The sequence below is a fragment of the Ranitomeya imitator genome, chromosome 2 (genome assembly GCF_032444005.1).
Source record: "Ranitomeya imitator isolate aRanImi1 chromosome 2, aRanImi1.pri, whole genome shotgun sequence".
In the NCBI taxonomy this organism is placed as follows: Eukaryota; Metazoa; Chordata; class Amphibia; order Anura; family Dendrobatidae; genus Ranitomeya; species Ranitomeya imitator.
The window spans coordinates 306,485,530-306,506,544 of NC_091283.1; the positions used below are offsets into that span (position 1 = coordinate 306,485,530).

The 21,015-nt window shown below is 42.8% G+C and overlaps 1 protein-coding gene across 2 annotated transcripts in view; it reads right to left on the reverse strand.

Moving 5' to 3' along the window:
• LOC138666943 (oocyte zinc finger protein XlCOF7.1-like) overlaps positions 1-21,015 on the reverse strand; it is a 43,829-nt gene that overhangs the window by 13,258 nt on the left and 9,556 nt on the right. The window contains exon 6 of one of the 2 annotated variants that reach the window (XM_069755138.1): positions 20,511-20,601. The exons of the other annotated variant lie outside the window; for it this stretch is intronic. Within the exon in view, the coding sequence (XP_069611239.1) occupies positions 20,511-20,601 (91 nt within the window). The remainder of the gene's footprint in view (positions 1-20,510; positions 20,602-21,015) is intronic. 2 annotated transcript variants of the gene reach the window in all.

The window sequence follows — 21,015 nt, forward strand, 5'->3', positions numbered from 1 at the left end:
GTCTATCCCTCCCCCGGAGCTAGTAAAAATTACATCTGAGTGGCTGCCTAAAACTCTTGGGGTATCGCCAGCATCGGGCGTCGTGGCTGTTGAGAGAGCGCATGGACTAGGACCCCCGAGGGGAGGAGAAGGGGACAGGCCGCGTCCAGTCATCTTTAAAATCCTGGACTTCCAAGATAAAGTTCGCATCTTGGCAGCATTTAGAAAACAACGTACTCTGCTGTATGAGAACCACAAACTACTACTGTTCCAGGACTACTCGGCCGCTATGGCAGCCAAACGCAAAGCCTTCAACCCTGCTTGTAAAATACTGGTGGATAAAAACATTCGCTTTAGTCTGCAATATCCTTCGATCCTGCGCTTTGTCATGGAGGGGAAAAACCGGTCCTTCAGTGATCCAGGAAAGGCTCTGGAATTCCTTCGGGAAGCACCCGGGGCTCACTCTAATTTGAATAATTCCTGAATAAGAAAGCTACTTTAATATGTCATTATTATGTGATATCGTGTTTATGATAATACTCCTGTGCCCTTAAGCGGCATGTTTATTTTCTATGTTATGCTCACTCTAAGGTTGAGTACATCTGTTATTGTTATAAAGTTAAATTGGGGAAGGGAATTGGGAGGGGGGAAGGGCTCTGCTTACGTACACTTAAATCTTGGGTCCTGGGAGATCTTACGCTCACTCGCTGGGATGGGTGGAGATCTCACTTACAACTTATGCAGGTGGGTCTGGCGGTCACCCGAAAAGGGATAGGTTAATGACTGACCAGGCAGGCACTAAAGACACCACTATCCGCTCCTTGCAATGGTGCTCATGGAATGTCAATGGACTAAACTCCCCAGTCAAGAGGAAAAAGGTTATACATTTTCTACAAAAACTAAATTTCCACATAATTTTTCTTCAGGAAACACATTGGATTAAGACGAAAGGAAAAAAAAAAAAAAATGGAGAGAAACCAGCTCACCTACTAGGCATTTGTTGTGGGGGAAGCCCGGATGCCGTGCAGTCTTCACGTGAAACAATAGAACAAAATAGAAGAGAAAATCCAGCTTCCAAAAATATCCAATTTATTAAAGTTAAAATCCAAGGTCCAAAAACATGGTTCACAGGAGAGGAGATAGCAGCATGCTACGCGTTTCGAACACTAGGTTCTTTTTCAAAGCTGCCTACTATGCACCAGAATGAGGTTTAAATAGCAACTGTGACCAATCACAGTGAATTAATCCACACCTGATACATCAGTAATTATATACAATAAAAACGCAAAGATATTGCAAAAGAGAAAAACAAAGAAAATATATAATACAGACATATAAAAAACATATAATATAACTAAACAGCATTGATCTCTCAGTAATGAAACATGATTTCCTTGCGAGCATTTAAACCCATGGGATAGCAAGTGTTAAGGCAAAACATCCAGTAGGCTTCACGCGTCATTAAGCGTCTTTTCAGATCTCCTCCTCTGGCTGTTATCAGAAGCTTTTCAATGCCGACAACCCGAAGGAATGCAGTATCTCTTTGATGACTGATAATAAAATGCTTAGAGGCGTGAGACATAGAGCGATTATTATTAGTAGAAACAACAATGTCAGTGATATGTTCAGAAATACGCATCTTTAACATGCGAGTAGTGCAACCTATATAGCTTAAATTACATTTAATGCATGTTATCATATAAACTACATTCTTACTATTGCAGTTAATAAATTGCTGAATTTTGTGTTCTTGTCTGTTACTACTATCAGTAAAGGAATGCATAACAATGGAATGCGCACATGTGCGACATTTAGAAGCACCACAATGATAAAAGCCTTTATGATGTAACCATGTGTGGGAGACCTTGCTAGATTTAAATAGGCTGGGTGAAAGAATATCAGACAAAGTGGTAGCCTTTTTTGCAATCACCTGACAGCCTGAAGACAGAATTTTGGAGAGAATCTCATCCTCATAAAGAATAGGAATGTTTTTCAAAATAAGAGATTTGATGTTATTGTATTGAGGACTGTATTTAATGGAGCAGAAATTTTTTTGGTTTTGATGCAATTTACTCTTATTTTTAGATAACAGCATGTCACTGCGTTTTTTATGTTGTACTATATTTTTGGCTCTATCCAGAGACCAATTAGAGTAGCCTCTTTTTTCTAATTTTTTACAACACAAATCAGTCTCTTGCTTTAAAATGCTAGCATCACTACAATTTCTGGTTATTCTAGTCAGCTCACCCACTGGTATAGACTTTATTGTATGTCCAGGATGACTGCTGGACGCATGTAAAATACTATTACCAGATAAAGGTTTATGAAATGTGGAAGTGGCAATACCAGAGCCAACAGTACTATGCAGCATCAAGTCCAAAAAGGAAATCATGTGTGAATTATGGCTGCATGTAAAACAAAGATTAAATTCATTAGAATTGAGATAACTGAGGAACTCCGGTATGGTAGATTCATCGCCACTCCATATGAGGAGCAAATCATCGATATATCTACCATACCAGAATATGTCCATCAAAAACGGATTACGATCCGAATAAAGAAATAATTCCTCCCAGTATGACATTACCAAATTAGCAACGGATGGTGAATGTTTGCCTCCCATAGAAACTCCTTTACATTGGAGAAAAAACTGCTGATCAAAGAAAAAATAATTGTGAGTCATTAAAAAAACAATAACCTGCAAGATATAATTGCACAAATCAATGGTGTAATTACTGTACTTATGCAAATGAAATTCAAGTGCTTGAATAACAATATTTTGTGGAATGCAGGTGTACAGAGAGATGACATCACAACTTATCCATTGAAATCCATCACACCATACAATATTAGAGAGCTGATGTAAAACATCTCTCGAATCTCTCAAGAATCCTGGAACTCTCGTAACCAATGGCTGTAAGAGGGAATCTACCCATTGACTAAGATGTTCTGTTAGAGAGCCCATCCCTGATAATATAGGGCGCATTGGTGGAGGTGTAACACCTTTATGTACCTTGGGTAAGCCATATATTGTAGGTATAATGGGGCAATCAACCTTTAGGTATTCAGCATGTGTTCTAGTAAGAACACCCAGAGCTGCACCATCATCAATCAAACTGAACAATTCCTTTTTGTAAGAAGATGTAGGATCTGAGAGTAATTTTCTATACGTGGTGCTGTCATTTAGGAGATCATTCATTTGTTCTTTGTAGACCAATGTGTCCATCACCACAATTAGGCCACCTTTGTCTGCCTTTTTTATAGTGATCTCGTCCATTTTTTTAATTTCATGGAGAGCTCTGCGCTGCTTCCAATTAAATTACCTTTGTAATGTATCTTTGAATCGCGATGTAAATCAAGCTGATCAATTCATAACAAAAAATCCATCATTCTACCCCATTCATTCGAGGGTAGACTGCATGGACAGATTCCAGGCTGTCATGGAACGAGATTTAAGATCTTTGGATACATATGTCCAGCAAGAAACTCACAAAGGTAATTTAAATTGGAAGCAGCGCAGAGCTCTCCATGAAATTAAAAAAATGGACGAGATCACTATAAAAAAGGCAGACAAAGGTGGCCTAATTGTGGTGATGGACACATTGGTCTACAAAGAACAAATGAATGATCTCCTAAATGACAGCACCACGTATAGAAAATTACTCTCAGATCCTACATCTTCTTACAAAAAGGAATTGTTCAGTTTGATTGATGATGGTGCAGCTCTGGGTGTTCTTACTAGAACACATGCTGAATACCTAAAGGTTGATTGCCCCATTATACCTACAATATATGGCTTACCCAAGGTACATAAAGGTGTTACACCTCCACCAATGCGCCCTATATTATCAGGGATGGGCTCTCTAACAGAACATCTTAGTCAATGGGTAGATTCCCTCTTACAGCCATTGGTTACGAGAGTTCCAGGATTCTTGAGAGATTCGAGAGATGTTTTACATCAGCTCTCTAATATTGTATGGTGTGATGGATTTCAATGGATAAGTTGTGATGTCATCTCTCTGTACACCTGCATTCCACAAAATATTGTTATTCAAGCACTTGAATTTCATTTGCATAAGTACAGTAATTACACCATTGATTTGTGCAATTATATCTTGCAGGTTATTGTTTTTTTAATGACTCACAATTATTTTTTCTTTGATCAGCAGTTTTTTCTCCAATGTAAAGGAGTTTCTATGGGAGGCAAACATTCACCATCCGTTGCTAATTTGGTAATGTCATACTGGGAGGAATTATTTCTTTATTCGGATCGTAATCCGTTTTTGATGGACATATTCTGGTATGGTAGATATATCGATGATTTGCTCCTCATATGGAGTGGCGATGAATCTACCATACCGGAGTTCCTCAGTTATCTCAATTCTAATGAATTTAATCTTTGTTTTACATGCAGCCATAATTCACACATGATTTCCTTTTTGGACTTGATGCTGCATAGTACTGTTGGCTCTGGTATTGCCACTTCCACATTTCATAAACCTTTATCTGGTAATAGTATTTTACATGCGTCCAGCAGTCATCCTGGACATACAATAAAGTCTATACCAGTGGGTGAGCTGACTAGAATAACCAGAAATTGTAGTGATGCTAGCATTTTAAAGCAAGAGACTGATTTGTGTTGTAAAAAATTAGAAAAAAGAGGCTACTCTAATTGGTCTCTGGATAGAGCCAAAAATATAGTACAACATAAAAAACGCAGTGACATGCTGTTATCTAAAAATAAGAGTAAATTGCATCAAAACCAAAAAAATTTCTGCTCCATTAAATACAGTCCTCAATACAATAACATCAAATCTCTTATTTTGAAAAACATTCCTATTCTTTATGAGGATGAGATTCTCTCCAAAATTCTGTCTTCAGGCTGTCAGGTGATTGCAAAAAAGGCTACCACTTTGTCTGATATTCTTTCACCCAGCCTATTTAAATCTAGCAAGGTCTCCCACACATGGTTACATCATAAAGGCTTTTATCATTGTGGTGCTTCTAAATGTCGCACATGTGCGCATTCCATTGTTATGCATTCCTTTACTGATAGTAGTAACAGACAAGAACACAAAATTCAGCAATTTATTAACTGCAATAGTAAGAATGTAGTTTATATGATAACATGCATTAAATGTAATTTAAGCTATATAGGTTGCACTACTCGCATGTTAAAGACGCGTATTTCTGAACATATCACTGACATTGTTGTTTCTACTAATAATAATCGCTCTATGTCTCACGCCTCTAAGCATTTTATTATCAGTCATCAAAGAGATACTGCATTCCTTCGGGTTGTCGGCATTGAAAAGCTTCTGATAACAGCCAGAGGAGGAGATCTGAAAAGACGCTTAATGACGCGTGAAGCCTACTGGATGTTTTGCCTTAACACTTGCTATCCCATGGGTTTAAATCCTCGCAAGGAAATCATGTTTCATTACTGAGAGATCAATGCTGTTTAGTTATATTATATGTTTTTTATATGTCTGTATTATATATTTTCTTTGTTTTTCTCTTTTGCAATATCTTTGCGTTTTTATTGTATATAATTACTGATGTATCAGGTGTGGATTAATTCACTGTGATTGGTCACAGTTGCTATTTAAACCTCATTCTGGTGCATAGTAGGCAGCTTTGAAAAAGAACCTAGTGTTCGAAACGCGTAGCATGCTGCTATCTCCTCTCCTGTGAACCATGTTTTTGGACCTTGGATTTTAACTTTAATAAATTGGATATTTTTGGAAGCTGGATTTTCTCTTCTATTTTGTTACATTGGATTAAGGGTAGTCATCCCTCTCTGTTAAGCAGAAAATATACACTCTGTGCTGAGGCCTCATACACAAAAAAAAACAACGAGGAGTAGCTATACTGATATATAATGGCCTCAATTATGAGATACTTGACACTCTAGAAGATCCTCAAGGCAGATTTCTGCTGGTCAAAATTATGATTGAAGGAATGTGTTTTAATCTAGCCAACATTTACGCCCCAAACACGCCTGAGGTTCAGTTTCAGGTTAAACTAAGAGAGAGATTGGCGGGGTGGGATACGTCACGGGTAGTCATGGGAGGTGACTTCAACGAGGTAGCAGACATCTCCATGGATAGATCTAACCCTAAAGAAACTCATCGTTTGGTGCAGGATAGTGGTATTCAATCACTAATAGATCACTTTGATTTAATTGACATATGGAGACTACAACATCCCTTGGAGAGGGACTACTCTCATTACTCCCATGTACATGATTCACATGCCAGGATTGATTGCTGGTTGTTACACGAGTCATTGTTACCCTTAGTAACACAATCAAATATACAAAACATTCATATCTCAGATCATGCTCCGGTGACGTTTCAATCCAAACTAGTATCCCCAATCCACCAGGAGAGGAGGTGGCGCTTTCCTTCATACCTACACCAATCAGATGATTTTAGAAAATACTTACAAATGTCATGGGGAGTATATAAAAACGATAATCAGGTCCACTGTGATGACGCACACTTGTTTTGGATGGCCTCTAAGGCCGTGTTGAGGGGTCAAATTATCTCCTATGTCAGCCATAAAAAAAAAAGACATTATGAATAGAGCTAAGTAAACACAAAAATCAGTAACCCAAGCCTACAAGGATTTTAAACTAAATAACACCCCACTGACAAAGGAAAATTTTTTGAAGGCTAAGGAAGAGGCAGATACTCTGGCCCATGAAATGGCTTTATTCAACTTAGACTACCAAAAACAAAAATATTTTAAATGGGGTAACAAGCTGGGGAAGGTGTTGGCATCTCTCACAAGGCCATATAGGAAACCAACGAGAATATACAAAATACAACAACGTAATGGTCACACTTTAAATAAAAATGAAGAGATAGTGGATGAGTTTCGTTCTTTTTTCAGCGAGTTATATAGGTCAGAGGCAGGAGGAGGGAGTGGGGAATTCCTCAAAAACCACCTTGCTCCAGCGCTCACAGAGGAAGAGAGTGAAACCATTAACTCCCCAATAACACCTTCAGAAATCGTACAGACTATATCTAAACTTAAAGTATCCAAAGCACCAGGCCCAGGCGGGTTCAGCAACGAACACTATAAGATCCTAGGTACATGTATAGCTCCCCACTTGAGTGAGTTATTTAATAAGATAGTTGGACTTGGTCACCTGCCAGACCGGTTTAATGAGGCGGTGGTTATTGTTCTCCCAAAACCAGGTAAAGACCATACTCAGGTTGAGGGATATAGACCTATCTCATTATTAAATTCAGACTTTAAAATTTTCACAAAAATCCTGGCAGATAGACTACAGAAAATAATTCCAAAATTGATATCGCCACAACAAACTAGATTCATTCACGGGAAATCCATCACGTACAACATTAGGACAGCTGTGAGCGCCATATCTTATAGTAGAGCAAATAAACATATGAAAACTATTGTGGTAAGTCTCGACGCTGACAAGGCGTTTGATAGAGTAGCATGGAATTATCTATATGATCTGCTATCATTCCGAGAGTTTGGCCCGTGGTTTTGTGAAGCGGTCAAATCAGTTTACAGACAGCCATTGTCCATGATGTCCGTGAACAATGTTCTATCTAGACCCTTTGAGATTCAGAGGGGGACACGACAGGGTTGCCCTTTGTCTCCACTTTTGTTCGACATAGCATTAGACCCCTTCCTGAGAACACTACAGAACGAGGCAGCTTTTGAGGGGGTGAGGGTGGGAGCTACATCTGTAAAAATCTCAGCCTTTGCTGATGATGTTCTTTTATTCATTGCCAACCCGGAAAAAGCAATCCCGGCCATCATGCATATCTTAGAGAGTTTTGGTAGATGCTCTGGATTCAAAGTTAACTACAGTAAATCTGAGGCCTTGGCGGTTTTTAGATCCGGGAGGTTGAGCGACCCCACATTCCCATTCCACTGGTGCCAGGAATCTATCAAATACCTGGGGATACGGTTACCTGCAGACCCATCTATTTTATATAGAGCTAATTACAAACCACTAATCTCCTCCATAATTGATCTTCTCCATTCCTGGAAACACTTCACACTGTCGTTCTCTGGTAGATGCCATTTAATTAAAATGATAGTTTTTCCTAAACTGCTATACACCTTTCAGACTCTGCCCCTTCTCCTAACTCGATCAGATCTGAATTTGTTGAACCTAAACTTCCGAAAATTCATTTGGGGGGTTGGTGGTAGATCAAGCATAAGTCTCGCAAGACTACAGGCGACTAAATTGGAGGGTGGTGTTAATTTTCCTGATCTGGGAAGATATAACTTAGCAGCTAACCTCAGATATGCAATTGATTGGATTAGGGGTCTTTCTCACTTTGCAAATGTTGAATTGGAGCAACAATTTTACCCACACATTTCGCTACCGGCTTTATTACATCTAGGCGGGGAGGACCTCCCAGTGGGAATACATGACCACCCATCACTATGGCAAACGATGCAAACTTGGCGACAATGTAGGAAGATTTGTAAGCTAAGGTACAATCTATCCCCCTTCCAGACCTTTTTGGGAAATCCGGGGTTTCTGAGGGGCTCTGTACCGTCTTTTTATAAGCTTTTGGCTTCCCAAGGATGCGGGCAGGTAATAGACCTCCTGGATCTTAATTTCTCAATAATATCCTTTGAAACGGCGTCACAACGATTCCCATTATTTAACAATAAACCGTTTTTATTTCTCCAGGCGCGTAGCTTGGTACAGAAATGTCAGTCAATGGGGGGATGGTGGAGGGGAGGACCAATTTAGATGGGTTTATCCGAAATGCAAAATCTCACCCGGCTTCTATAAGTAACATTTATTCAATATTGCGTAGGAAATGGGTGGGGGAAGGGAAAACCACGGGAGTGGCGAGGTGGCTGAGGGATATGCCATGCTTGGAGGTGAGTGACCTCTTTGAGGCTACCATGACACAAAGAAAGACTGTGCCATACAGCAGTTATACTGACATAGCACTTTTAATATTACATAGAGCCTATATCACACCTTGTCTGCAATCTAAGATGTCCCCATCCATCGTCTACCTATGCTCCAAATGTAAAGCCCATAATACTGACATATATCATCACTTATGGAGCTGCCCGCAAATTCGGGGACTATGGGGCGAAGTACATAAAGAATTGCAAAAAATTTATGAGGTGGGCTTCACACTTACTCCTCAATGGGCCATTTTTAATATCCTAGATGAGACATCTCGCAAATTACCCAAACACATCAAGGCAACACTTACGATATGGGCTTCAGCAACTAGGAAGAGTATTTTGCACCAGTGGTTGAGTCCTTTGGTCCCTTCGCTCCCTTTCATTCGCACAAAAATTCAGTTCATATTCAGAATGGAGTGGTTGGACGCACTGACCAACAAAGAAAAACAAGTACGCAAATTCTTTTCCACATGGGCTATATTTATTCCATCGCTCCCTTTAGAGACTAGGGAGAAACTGAGAGCACAGTTTGAAAATACTCAATGGTATTTATTACAGCGGATAGGTGGTAACTCACCAATTCCATGAGATACTGTTATGACCTGGTGGTCAGGACAATAATGGACCTGGTGGTTAAGAGCACACGGAATGACCTGATAGTTACTGATAATAAGGACGAGCTCTGGGACGTGGGAACTCTGCTGACTGCAATCCCTAATCCTATCAAACACACTAGAAATAGCCGTGAATTGCGGCTAACGCTCCCTATGCAACTCGGCACAGCCTAAGGAACTAGCTAGCCCTGAAGATAGAAAATAAAGCTTACCTTGCCTCAGATAAATTCCCCAAAGGAAAAGGCAGCCCCCCACATATAATGACTGTGAATAAAGATGAAAATACAAACACAGAGATGAAATAGATTTAGCAAAGTGAGGCCCGACTAACTGAACAGACCGAGGATAGGAAAGGTTACTTTGCGGTCAGCACAAAAACCTACAAAAAGACCACGCAGAGGGCGCAAAAAGACCCTCCGCACCGACTCACGGTGCGGAGGCGCTCCCTCTGCGTCCCAGAGCTTCCAGCAAGCAAGACAACAATAAAAAATAGCAAGCTGGACAGAAAAATAGTAAACCAAAGAAATACAAGCTGAAACTTAGCTTCTGCTGGGAAGACAGGTCACAAGAACGATCCAGGAGTGAACTAGACCAATACTGGAACATTGACAGGTGGCATGGAGCAAAGATCTAAGTGGAGTTAAATAGAGCAGCCAGCTAACAAATTAACCTCGTCACCTGTGAAGGAAACTCAGAAACACCCACCAGAGGAAGTCCATGGACAGAACCAGCCGAACTACCATTCATGACCACAGGAGGGAGCTCGACAACATAATTCACAACAGTACCCCCCCCCCCTTGAGGAGGGGTCACCGAACCCTCACCAGAGCCCCCAGGCCGACCAGGATGAGCCAAATGAAAGGCACGAACCAGATCGGCAGCATGAACATCAGAGGCAAAAACCCAAGAATTATCTTCCTGACCATAACCCTTCCACTTGACCAGGTACTGGAGTTTCCGTCTCGAAACACGAGAATCCAAAATCTTCTCCACCACATACTCCAACTCCCCCTCAACCAACACCGGGGTAGGAGGATCAATGGATGGAACCACAGGCGCCACGTATCTCCGCAATAACGACCTATGGAACACATTATGGATGGCAAAAGAAGCAGGAAGGGCCAAACGAAATGACACAGGATTGATAACCTCAGAAATCTTATACGGACCAATGAAACGAGGCTTAAACTTAGGAGAGGAAACCTTCATAGGAACATAACGAGATGACAACCAAATCAAATCCCCAACACGAAGTCGGGGACCCACACAGCGCCGGCGGTTAGCGAAACGTTGAGCCTTCTCCTGGGACAATGTCAAATTGTCCACCACATGAGTCCAAATCTGCTGCAACCTATCCACCACAGTATCTACACCAGGACAGTCCGAAGACTCAACCTGCCCTGAAGAGAAACGAGGATGGAAACCAGAATTGCAGAAAAACAGTGAAACCAAAGTAGCCGAGCTGGCCCGATTATTAAGGGCGAACTCAGCCAACGGCAAAAAGGACACCCAATCATCCTGATCAGCAGAAACAAAGCATCTCAGATATGTTTCCAAAGTTTGATTAGTTCGATCGGTTTGGCCATTTGTCTGAGGATGGAAAGCCGAGGAAAAAGACAAATCAATGCCCATCCTAGCACAAAAGGATCGCCAAAACCTCGAAACAAACTGGGAACCTCTGTCAGAAACGATGTTCTCCGGGATACCATGTAAACGAACCACATGCTGGAAAAATAATGGCACCAAATCAGAGGAGGAAGGCAATTTAGACAAAGGTACCAAATGGACCATCTTTATCATTAGAAAATCGTTAGATCATTAGAAAAGCGATCACAAACCACCCAAATGACCGACATCTTTTGAGAGACGGGGAGATCCGAAATAAAATCCATAGAAATATGCGTCCAGGGCCTCTTCGGGACCGGCAAGGGCAAAAGCAACCCACTGGCATGAGAACAGCAGGGCTTAGCCCGAGCACAAGTCCCACAGGACTGCACAAAAGAACGCACATCCCGTGACAAAGACGGCCACCAGAAGGATCTAGCCACCAAATCTCTGGTACCAAAGATTCCAGGATGCCCAGCCAACACTGAACAATGAATCTCAGAGATAACTCTACTAGTCCATCTATCAGGGACAAACAGTTTCTCCGCTGGGCAACGGTCAGGTCTATCAGCCTGAAATTTTTGCAGCACCCGCCGCAAATCAGGGGAGATGGCAGACAAAATTACCCCCTCTTTGAGAATACCCGCCGGCTCAGGAACACCCGGAGAGTCAGGCACAAAACTCCTTGACAGGGCATCAGCCTTCACATTCTTAGAGTCCGGAAGGTACGAAACCACAAAATCAAAACGGGAGAAAAATAACGACCATCGAGCCTGTCTCGGATTCAACCGTTTGGCAGACTCAAGATAAGTCAAATTCTTGTGATCTGTCAAGACCACCACGCTATACTTGGCTCCTTCCAGCCAATGACGCCACTCCTCGAATGCCCACTTCATGGCCAACAACTCACGATTACCAACATCATAGTTACGCTCAGCAGGCGAAAACTTTCTAGAAAAGAAAGCACATGGCTTCATCACCGAGCCATCAGAACTTCTTTGCGACAAAACAGCCCCTGCTCCAATCTCAGAAGCATCAACCTCAACCTGAAACGGGAGCGAAACATCTGGCTGGCACAACACAGGGGCAGAAGAAAAACGACGCTTCAACTCCTGAAAAGCCTCTACAGCTGCAGAAGACCAATTGACCACATCAACACCCTTCTTGGTCAAATCAGTCAACGGTTTAGCAACAGTAGAAAAATTAGCGATGAAGCGCCGATAAAAATTAGCAAAGCCCAGGAACTTTTGCAGGCTCTTCACAGATGTCGGCTGAGTCCAATCGTAAATGGCCTGGACTTTAACAGGGTCCATCTCGATAGTAGAAGGGGAAAAAATGAACCCCAAAAATGAAACCTTCTGAACTCCAAAGAGACACTTTGTCCCCTTCACAAACAAGGAATTCACACGAAGGACCTGGAACACCATTCTGACCTGCTTCACATGAGACTCCCAATCATCCGAAAAGACCAAAATATCATCCAAATACACAATCAGGAATTTATCCAGGTACTCTCGGAAGATGTCATGCATAAAGGACTGAAACACAGATGGAGCATTAGAAAGCCCGAATGGCATAACCAGGTACTCAAAATGGCCCTCGGGCGTATTAAATGCTGTTTTCCATTCATCGCCCTGTTTAATACGCACAAGATTATACGCCCCTCGAAGATCTATCTTGGTGAACCAACTAGCCCCTTTAATACGAGCAAACAAATCAGACAGCAACGGCAAAGGATACTGAAATTTGACTGTAATTTTATTAAGAAGGCGGTAATCAATACAAGGTCTCAAAGAACCATCCTTCTTGGCCACAAAAAAGAACCCTGCTCCTAATGGTGATGACGACGGGCGAATATGGCCTTTCTCCAAGGACTCCTTTATATAACTCCGCATAGTGGCGTGCTCTGGCACAGATAAATTGAACAATCGGCCCTTAGGAAACTTACTACCAGGAATCAAATTAATTGCACAATCGTAATCCCTATGAGGAGGTAGGGCACTGGCTTTGGGCTCATCAAATACATCCCGATAATCCGACAAAAACTCGAACTTCAGAAGGAGTGGAAGACGAAATAGACAAAAATGGAACATCACCATGTACCCCCTGGCAACCCCAGCTGGACACAGACATAGATTTCCAGTCCAATACTGGATTATGAACCTGTAGCCATGGCAACCCCAAAACGACCACATCATGCAGATTATGCAACACCAGAAAGCGGATATCCTCCTGATGTGCAGGAGCCATGCACATGGTCAATTGGGTCCAGTACTGAGGCTTATTCTTGGCCAAAGGCGTAGCATCAATTCCTCTCAATGGAATAGGATACTGCAAGGGCTCCAAGGAAAAACCACAGCGCCTAGCATACTCCAAGTCCATCAAATTCAGGGCAGCGCCTGAATCCACAAATGCCATAACAGAATAGGATGACAAAGAGCAAATCAGAGTAACAGACAATAGAAATTTAGACTGTACCGTACCAATAGTGGCAGACCTAGCGAACCGCTTAGTGCACTTAGGACAATCGGAGATAGCATGAGTGGAATCACCACAGTAAAAACATAGCCCATTCCGACGTCTGTGTTCTTGCCGTTCAGCTCTGGTCAAAGTCCTATCACATTGCATAGGCTCAGGCCCATGCTCAGATAGTACCGCCAAATGGTGCACAGCTTTACGCTCACGCAAGCGTCGATCGATCTGAATGGCCAAGGACATAGACTCATTCAGACCAGAAGGCATGGGCAACCCCACCATGACATACTTAAGGGCTTCAGAGAGACCCTTTCTGAAGATTGCTGCCAGGGCACATTCATTCCACTGAGTGAGCACAGACCACTTTCTAAACTTCTGACAATATATCTCCGCTTCATCCTGACCCTGACACAGAGCCAGCAAGATTTTCTCTGCCTGATCCACTGAATTAGGTTCGTCATAAAGCAATCCAAGCGACAGGAAAAACGCATCAACATCACGCAATGCCGGATCTCCTGGCGCAAGGGAAAATGCCCAGTCTTGAGGGTCAACACGTAACAAAGAAATAATGATCCTTACTTGTTGAACAGGGTCACCTGAGGAGCGAGGTTTTAAGGCAAGAAACAATTTACAATTATTTTTAAAATTCAAGAACTTAGATCTATCACCAAAAAACAAATCAGGAATTGGAATCCTAGGCTCTGACATCGGATTCTGAACCACAAAATCTTGAATGTTTTGTACCCTTGTAGTGAGATTATCCATCCAAGAGGACAGACCTTGAATATCCATGTTTACACCTGTGTCCTGAACCACCCAGAGGTAAAGGGGAAAAGAGAGACAAAACACACTGCAAAGAAAAAAAAATGGTCTCAGAACTTCTCTTATCCCTCTATTGAGATGCATTAGTACTTTGGGCCACCTGTACTGTTATGACCTGATGGTCAGGACAATAATGGACCTGGTGGTTAAGAGCACACGGAATGACCTGATAGTTACTGATAATAAGGACGAGCTCTGGGACGTGGGAACTCTGCTGACCGCAATCCCTAATCCTATCAAACACACTAGAAATAGCCGTGGATTGCGCCTAACGCTCCCTATGCAACTCGGCACAGCCTAAGGAACTAGCTAGCCCTGAAGATAGAAAAATAAAGCCTACCTTGCCTCAGAGAAATTCCCCAAAGGAAAAGGCAGCCCCCCACATATAATGACTGTGAGTAAAGATGAAAATACAAACACAGAGATGAAATAGATTTAGCAAAGTGAGGCCCGACTAACTGAACAGACCGAGGATAGGAAAGGTTACTTTGCGGTCAGCACAAAAACCTACAAAAAGACCACGCAGAGGGCGCAAAAAGACCCTCCGCACCGACTCACGGTGCGGAGGCGTTCCCTCTGCATCCCAGAGCTTCCAGCAAGCAAGACAACAATAAAAAATAGCAAGCTGGACAGAAAAATAGTAAACCAAAGAAATACAAGCTGAAACTTAGCTTCTGCTGGGAAGACAGGTTACAAGAACGATCCAGGAGTGAACTAGACCAATACTGGAACATTGACAGGTGGCATGGAGCAAAGATCTAAGTGGAGTTAAATAGAGCAGTTAGCTAACTAATTAACCTCGTCACCTGTGGAAGGAAACTCAGAAACACCCACCAGAGGAAGTCCATGGACAGAACCAGCCGAAGTACCATTCATGACCACAGGAGGGAGCCCGACAACAGAATTCACAAGATACTTCTATGGTCAAGTGTACGCAGAGTCTGGAGGTTCATGTTTTGGTTTATGTAGGGGAGGGAGGGTTTTGGGATACAATATCATTAACATTGTTACATTACTGTATTATCAATATTTGGAAATGTATGATTTGTACTGTTTCATAAAACTCTAATAAACAGATTTTCAAAAAAAAAAAAAGAAAGAAGGGTCTATGGAGAGAGCTTGGATGTCCCCTACTCTTCTGGCCGAGGTCAAGGCTATCAATAAGGCGACCTTATACGTGAGATTTTTTAGAGAAATAGAATGTAAGGGTTCAAAAGGGGGTTCAGTTAAAGCATCAAGAACTAGATTCAAGTCCCAGGGAGGTAAACGTGGGATATGTACTGGGGTACATCTTTCGCATGCTCTAATGAATCTTGCTATCCACCTGTCCCCCGCTATGTTAGCACTATAGAGGGCTCCTAAAGCGGACACCTGAACCCTTAATGTATTGACTGACAAAACCAATGCATGGCCTTTTTGTAGGAACTCTAGCATGGCTTTAATAGGAACCTTGCTAGAGAAGGGTATTGTATAGAAAGTCAGGAACTTTTTCCATACTCTACTGTATACTAAAGTTGTAGATTTCTTCCTGCTTAACAGTAAGGTGTTAATTAGTTCTTGAGAAAACCCTCTTAATATCAGTATTTGCCTCTCAAGTTCCACGCCGTTAGGTGAAGGCCTTTCACTTGTGGATAGTAAAATGGACCCTGAGACAGTAGGTCTGGGATCACTGGCAGAATCCAAGGATCGCAAACTGACATCGCTCGAAGACAAGAGAACCAAGGCCTTTTTGGCCAGAATGGTGCTGTCAGAATGATCCTGGCCTTTTCTTCCCTTATCTTCTTGATGACCAACGGAATCGGCATCATTGGAGGAAAGGCATAGGCTAGGTCGTAGTTACACAGGTACTGGAGCGAGTCTATTATGTCTGGATGATCTACTTCATTTAAGGAGGCGAACATCTGCACTTGTCTGTTTTTTCTGGTGGTGAACAGGTCGATTTGTGGAAGACCCCATATCTTCACTATGCTCCTGAATATTTGAGGATTGAGAGTCCATTCTCCTTGGCGGAGTGCATGGCGACTTAGGAAGTTGGCTTTTGAATTTTCTACTCCTCTAATATGGAGAGCCGTGAGTGACAGAAAATTGGGTTCTGCTAGGTTGAAAATGTTTGCCGCTGAAGACATTAGACTTCCTCATCACATTCCGCCTTGACGATTTAAATATGCGACGGTTGTTGTGTTGTCTGATAGGATTCTCATATGGGATCCTTGGAGCTGAGGAAGGAAAGCATTTAAGGCATAATTAACCGCTTTTAGTTCCTTCCAGTTGGAGGACTGCTGAATCTCTACCGTATTCCAGCGACCTTGAGCTATATTTTTACCGAAATAGGCTCCCCACCCCTCTGGGCCTGCGTCAGTGGTGACTATTTTAGAGGAGATTATTGTCCATGAGACATCTCTGGACAAATGATTTTTATCTAAACCACCAATGCAGTGAATTAATCACGTCTTTTGATAGGGTAATTTTTGTATTTAAATGACCGTGACAATGTGATTGTGCATACAGAATCTCATGTTGCAAGGCCCTAGTATGATATTGGGCCCATTGAACCGCAGGGATGCAGGAGGAGAGTGAGCCTAAAAGAGACATGGCATCTCTTAGGGACATTTGAGGATTAGACCTTGCCATAGTAACTTTTGAAATTATGGTTAATTTTTTGGATTCTGGTAAGAAACATTTTTGACTTACAGAGTCCAAGATTAGTCCTAGGAAGGACTGAAGTGTTTCTGGATGAAGCCTGGATTTTTTGAAGTTCACAATTCAACCTAAAGCCTGCAAAGATGAAATGGTATTAGCCAAACGTTCTTAACATTGCGAGGCTGAATTTCCAATTATTAAAAAGTCATCTAGGTAAGGTACGATTAACGTATCCTGATGACGCAGATAAGCCATCACCTCGAGCATGACTTTTGTGAAAACCGAAGAGCTATGGAAAGGCCGAATGGCATAGCCGTAAATTGGAAGTGACGGATCCAGCCCTGTAGGTTGACCGCCACTCTGAGGTATTGTTGATGTTCTGCATAGATGTGAAGATGGTAGTATGCATCCTACAAATCTAGACCCGTCATGAAACATCTAGGAAACAAAAGTTTAATAGTGGACCTTATTGAATCCATCTTGAAGGTGTGGTCATGCAAAAAGGAATTTAATCTTTTTAGGTTAATTATAGTACGAAAAGAACCATCCGGTTTAGGAACCAGAAACAAAGAGGAATAAAATCCTCTCCCTTCCTGATCCTTTGGTACTTCTGTAGGAACATTCTTAGCCAAAAGACTCAGATGACTGAAGCGCTTCTTGCTGTTCCGGCGCTCTCAGTGATGTTACAATAAAATTATCCCTTGGTAGTTGGGAAAATTCTAATTTTAGTCTGGATTTTACTAGACGAAGGATCCACTGGTTTGAAGTTATACTTTCCCATTTGTGGTGAAAATATTTCAGTCTTCCACCCACGGGGATTTCATTACTGATGGTATCTACCACATCTGGATGTTTCGGGATTACTAAATAAGGCACCTTTCTGTTTTGTTTCCTTTGCTTCCCAGCGATCCCTTTGTGGCTCATATGGCCTTCTCCTGTTAAATGGCCGTCTTCTAAACGCTCTCCTATAAGAAGGAAGAAACTGTTTAGGAAATCCCTTCCTTCTTTCTCCTGCTTTATTGAGTAGGTCGTCAAGAACCTTTCCAAACAGGAACTCACCCTGGCACGGGATTTTACATAGTCTGGATTTTGACTGTGCATCCCCCTTCCATCCTTTCAGCCAGAGGGCTTGACGAGCCACGTTGACCAGGCCTGCTGATCTCGCTGCCAGTTGGAGAGAATCCGCTGAAGCGTCCGCTAAAAATGCCGCAGCACTTCTGATCAGTGGAACTGTCTGGAGAATTTTTTCTCATGTGATCTTGCCTTTTACCTGTTGCTCCAGCTGGTCTATCCAAACTAATAGTGACCTAGCTGTGCATGTGCCTGATATGGCCGGTTTAAAGACTCCCGTGTTCGTCTCCCAAGATCCTTTAAGGGGAGCTTCAGTCTTACGATCTAGTGGATCTAGTAAGATTCCTGCGTCTTCTACCGGAAGGGAAGATTGCTTTGAGGTGGATGCTACCGCCGCATCTACCTTAGGGACTTTAGACCACACTGCTAATTCCTCATCACTAAAAGGGTAACGCCTTTTGGAAGATGATGGGAGAAACCCTTTGCCCTGTTTGTCCCATTCTTTTTTGACAGGGTCTTTAATAGCGGAAATGACTGGAAAGGCACGCTGTTTTTTCTGGCTTAGTCCTGCAAACATGATATTCTGAACCGACCTGACCTCCTTAGTATCTGGACACTCCATAGTGTTCCTAACGGATTTTATAAGGTTGTCTATACTGTCGACTGGAAAACATGCTCCCGCCTTCATCCTCAGAAGAGCTGGGAGATGATCCTGAGGTATTGGAGGATCAGATTAAGCCCTCTCCAGACTCTGAACTGGAGACGGGAGAAAGGCGCTTACTTCCAGGTTTCTTTAGGGATTTTGATCCCAGAGACTTGATCTCCTGCCTTATTATGGCTCTGATATTTGTGATCGTAACAGCCGCCTCATCCTGTAAGGTCTGATCTATACAGCTTTGACACAACCTTTTAAGATACGTGTCGGGCAGGGGTTGCACACACAGAGCACACTCCTTATGCTTAGATTTATTGGTCTTCTTGGCCTAAGGGGAGAGGCAGAGAAGGAAGGGATCAGCTTATAGGTAGAGGATCATAAACACTCACCCAGTGAAGCTATCATCTTCATCATCATCATACCGGTTTTGGAGGTGGAGACGGTGTGTGGGGTCTGAGTAGATCTGGATCTCTACTCCTCGTTTTACTGCTCATGTGAGTGTCAGATCCTTCCATGGAACGACCACTCCTTTTTGCCGATGATTTTGAGCCCTTAGCGCTGCTTTTGACAGCGCTATCTTGCTCCACCGCTGGTGGATGCTCGTTATGCGACGGGGACAGCATACTGAGCGAATAGCTCTGTGCCCTGGCCTGCCATTTCAATTGCGCAGTCATCTGCATTGCGCCGCCTGCCGCGAACCGGAAGTGCTCCGACCACTTCCGTTTCAATGAAGCAGCACGGACTTACCCGCTCAACGCAGCCGCCACCGCCTCCTAGCAGCGCACTCCACCACTGGTAACTGGAAGATCGGCCCCACACACATGCCTCCTCCATAGGCCAGGCTTTGTCGCCCGGAACCTGCCGGATGGTGACCAGACGAGGGGGGAGGCTGCATGCAGTGGCTCCCCTGCCACTGCTACTGATGTCGCAGCCCCTGCTGTTATCGAGAGGACCACACAGGCGGGTGCACAGGCTCAGGTAATCTGGAGGTGCTCCAACCACCTCCATCTGTAGGAATCCAGGGATTTCCGATAGGAACAGGAAACCAACTGAGGAGAGGGGGACCGCCCTTTTTATCTCTGTAGGTTTCCTGTTCCTATGTGCGGGTCCCTCTCTCAAGTGGATGCGGTCGTGGCGAGGGGTAAAATTTAAAATTCAGTATAAAGGGAAACTGTTACAGTACAGAAATTCACACTTGGCCCTCACTGCACATTTAATGTTGTCGATCATAAAAGCAAAGTTTGTCCAGAAAGACTGGACCTGGTCTTGTAGGGACCATATGAGCACATTCAGCAGCACAGAAGGGGGAGAAGATAAATTCATCCAATAAGATAACAGGGTTATAGGATTCCAACAGCATCATTACCCTCCGATTTCTCTTACAGGCCCATCATAGTATTTTTCTTCAAGTGGCTTTCTAACTTGTCAGCACATTCTACGTACACTGTCATTTGACTTTGCAGTTTACAGATCTGGGCAGGTTACGACCAGCATCTCCTGATTTCAGGGTGTAGGTTGGCCCTCCAGGCTATATATTCTATAGAAAGGGATTTTAAAGTCCAAAGTCATTTGAACAGTTTTGGGTGGAGGAGAATGTTGTGGTCTAGAGGCAAAATGGTGATCACACGATTGTGATACAGCCAGACTACACCACCGATAAAGCAGCCACAGCCAGTGGCTGAGAAGAATCTGTGACTTCTCTGCATTTAGTGGTTACTACTCACCTGGGTAGTCATCTGGAGGAATCTTCTCTTTACACCTCTCATCACCCCTCACACATGTCTCTGCAGTATTAATATGGGTCAGATCTTCACCCTGAAACAAATATTGTAAAAGTCACAGACAGATGGAGAAGTCACATCTATGATCAGCTCTAATCCTGCCATCTCCACCATTCTTATTACAAACAGGATAAACCGGATTACTTACCAGTAATTGTATTTTAAGGAGTCCACGATAGCACCCACTGAGAGAGGGGATCCACCCCCAGGAACAGGAAGCCTACAGATAAAAAGGGGTGGTCCCCCTCCCCTCCTCAGTTAGATTACAGAGTACAAGAGGAACCGCCAAGAAAACATTAGAACATCTTCATAAAAACTACTCAATATGTATAAACATATACCACCATCACCCAGAGTGAATTACTTACACATCTCTATTATGTGCTACTAAGGGAGGGAAGTGGGTTCTTTCATGGACTCCATAAAATACAATTACGGTAAGTAATCC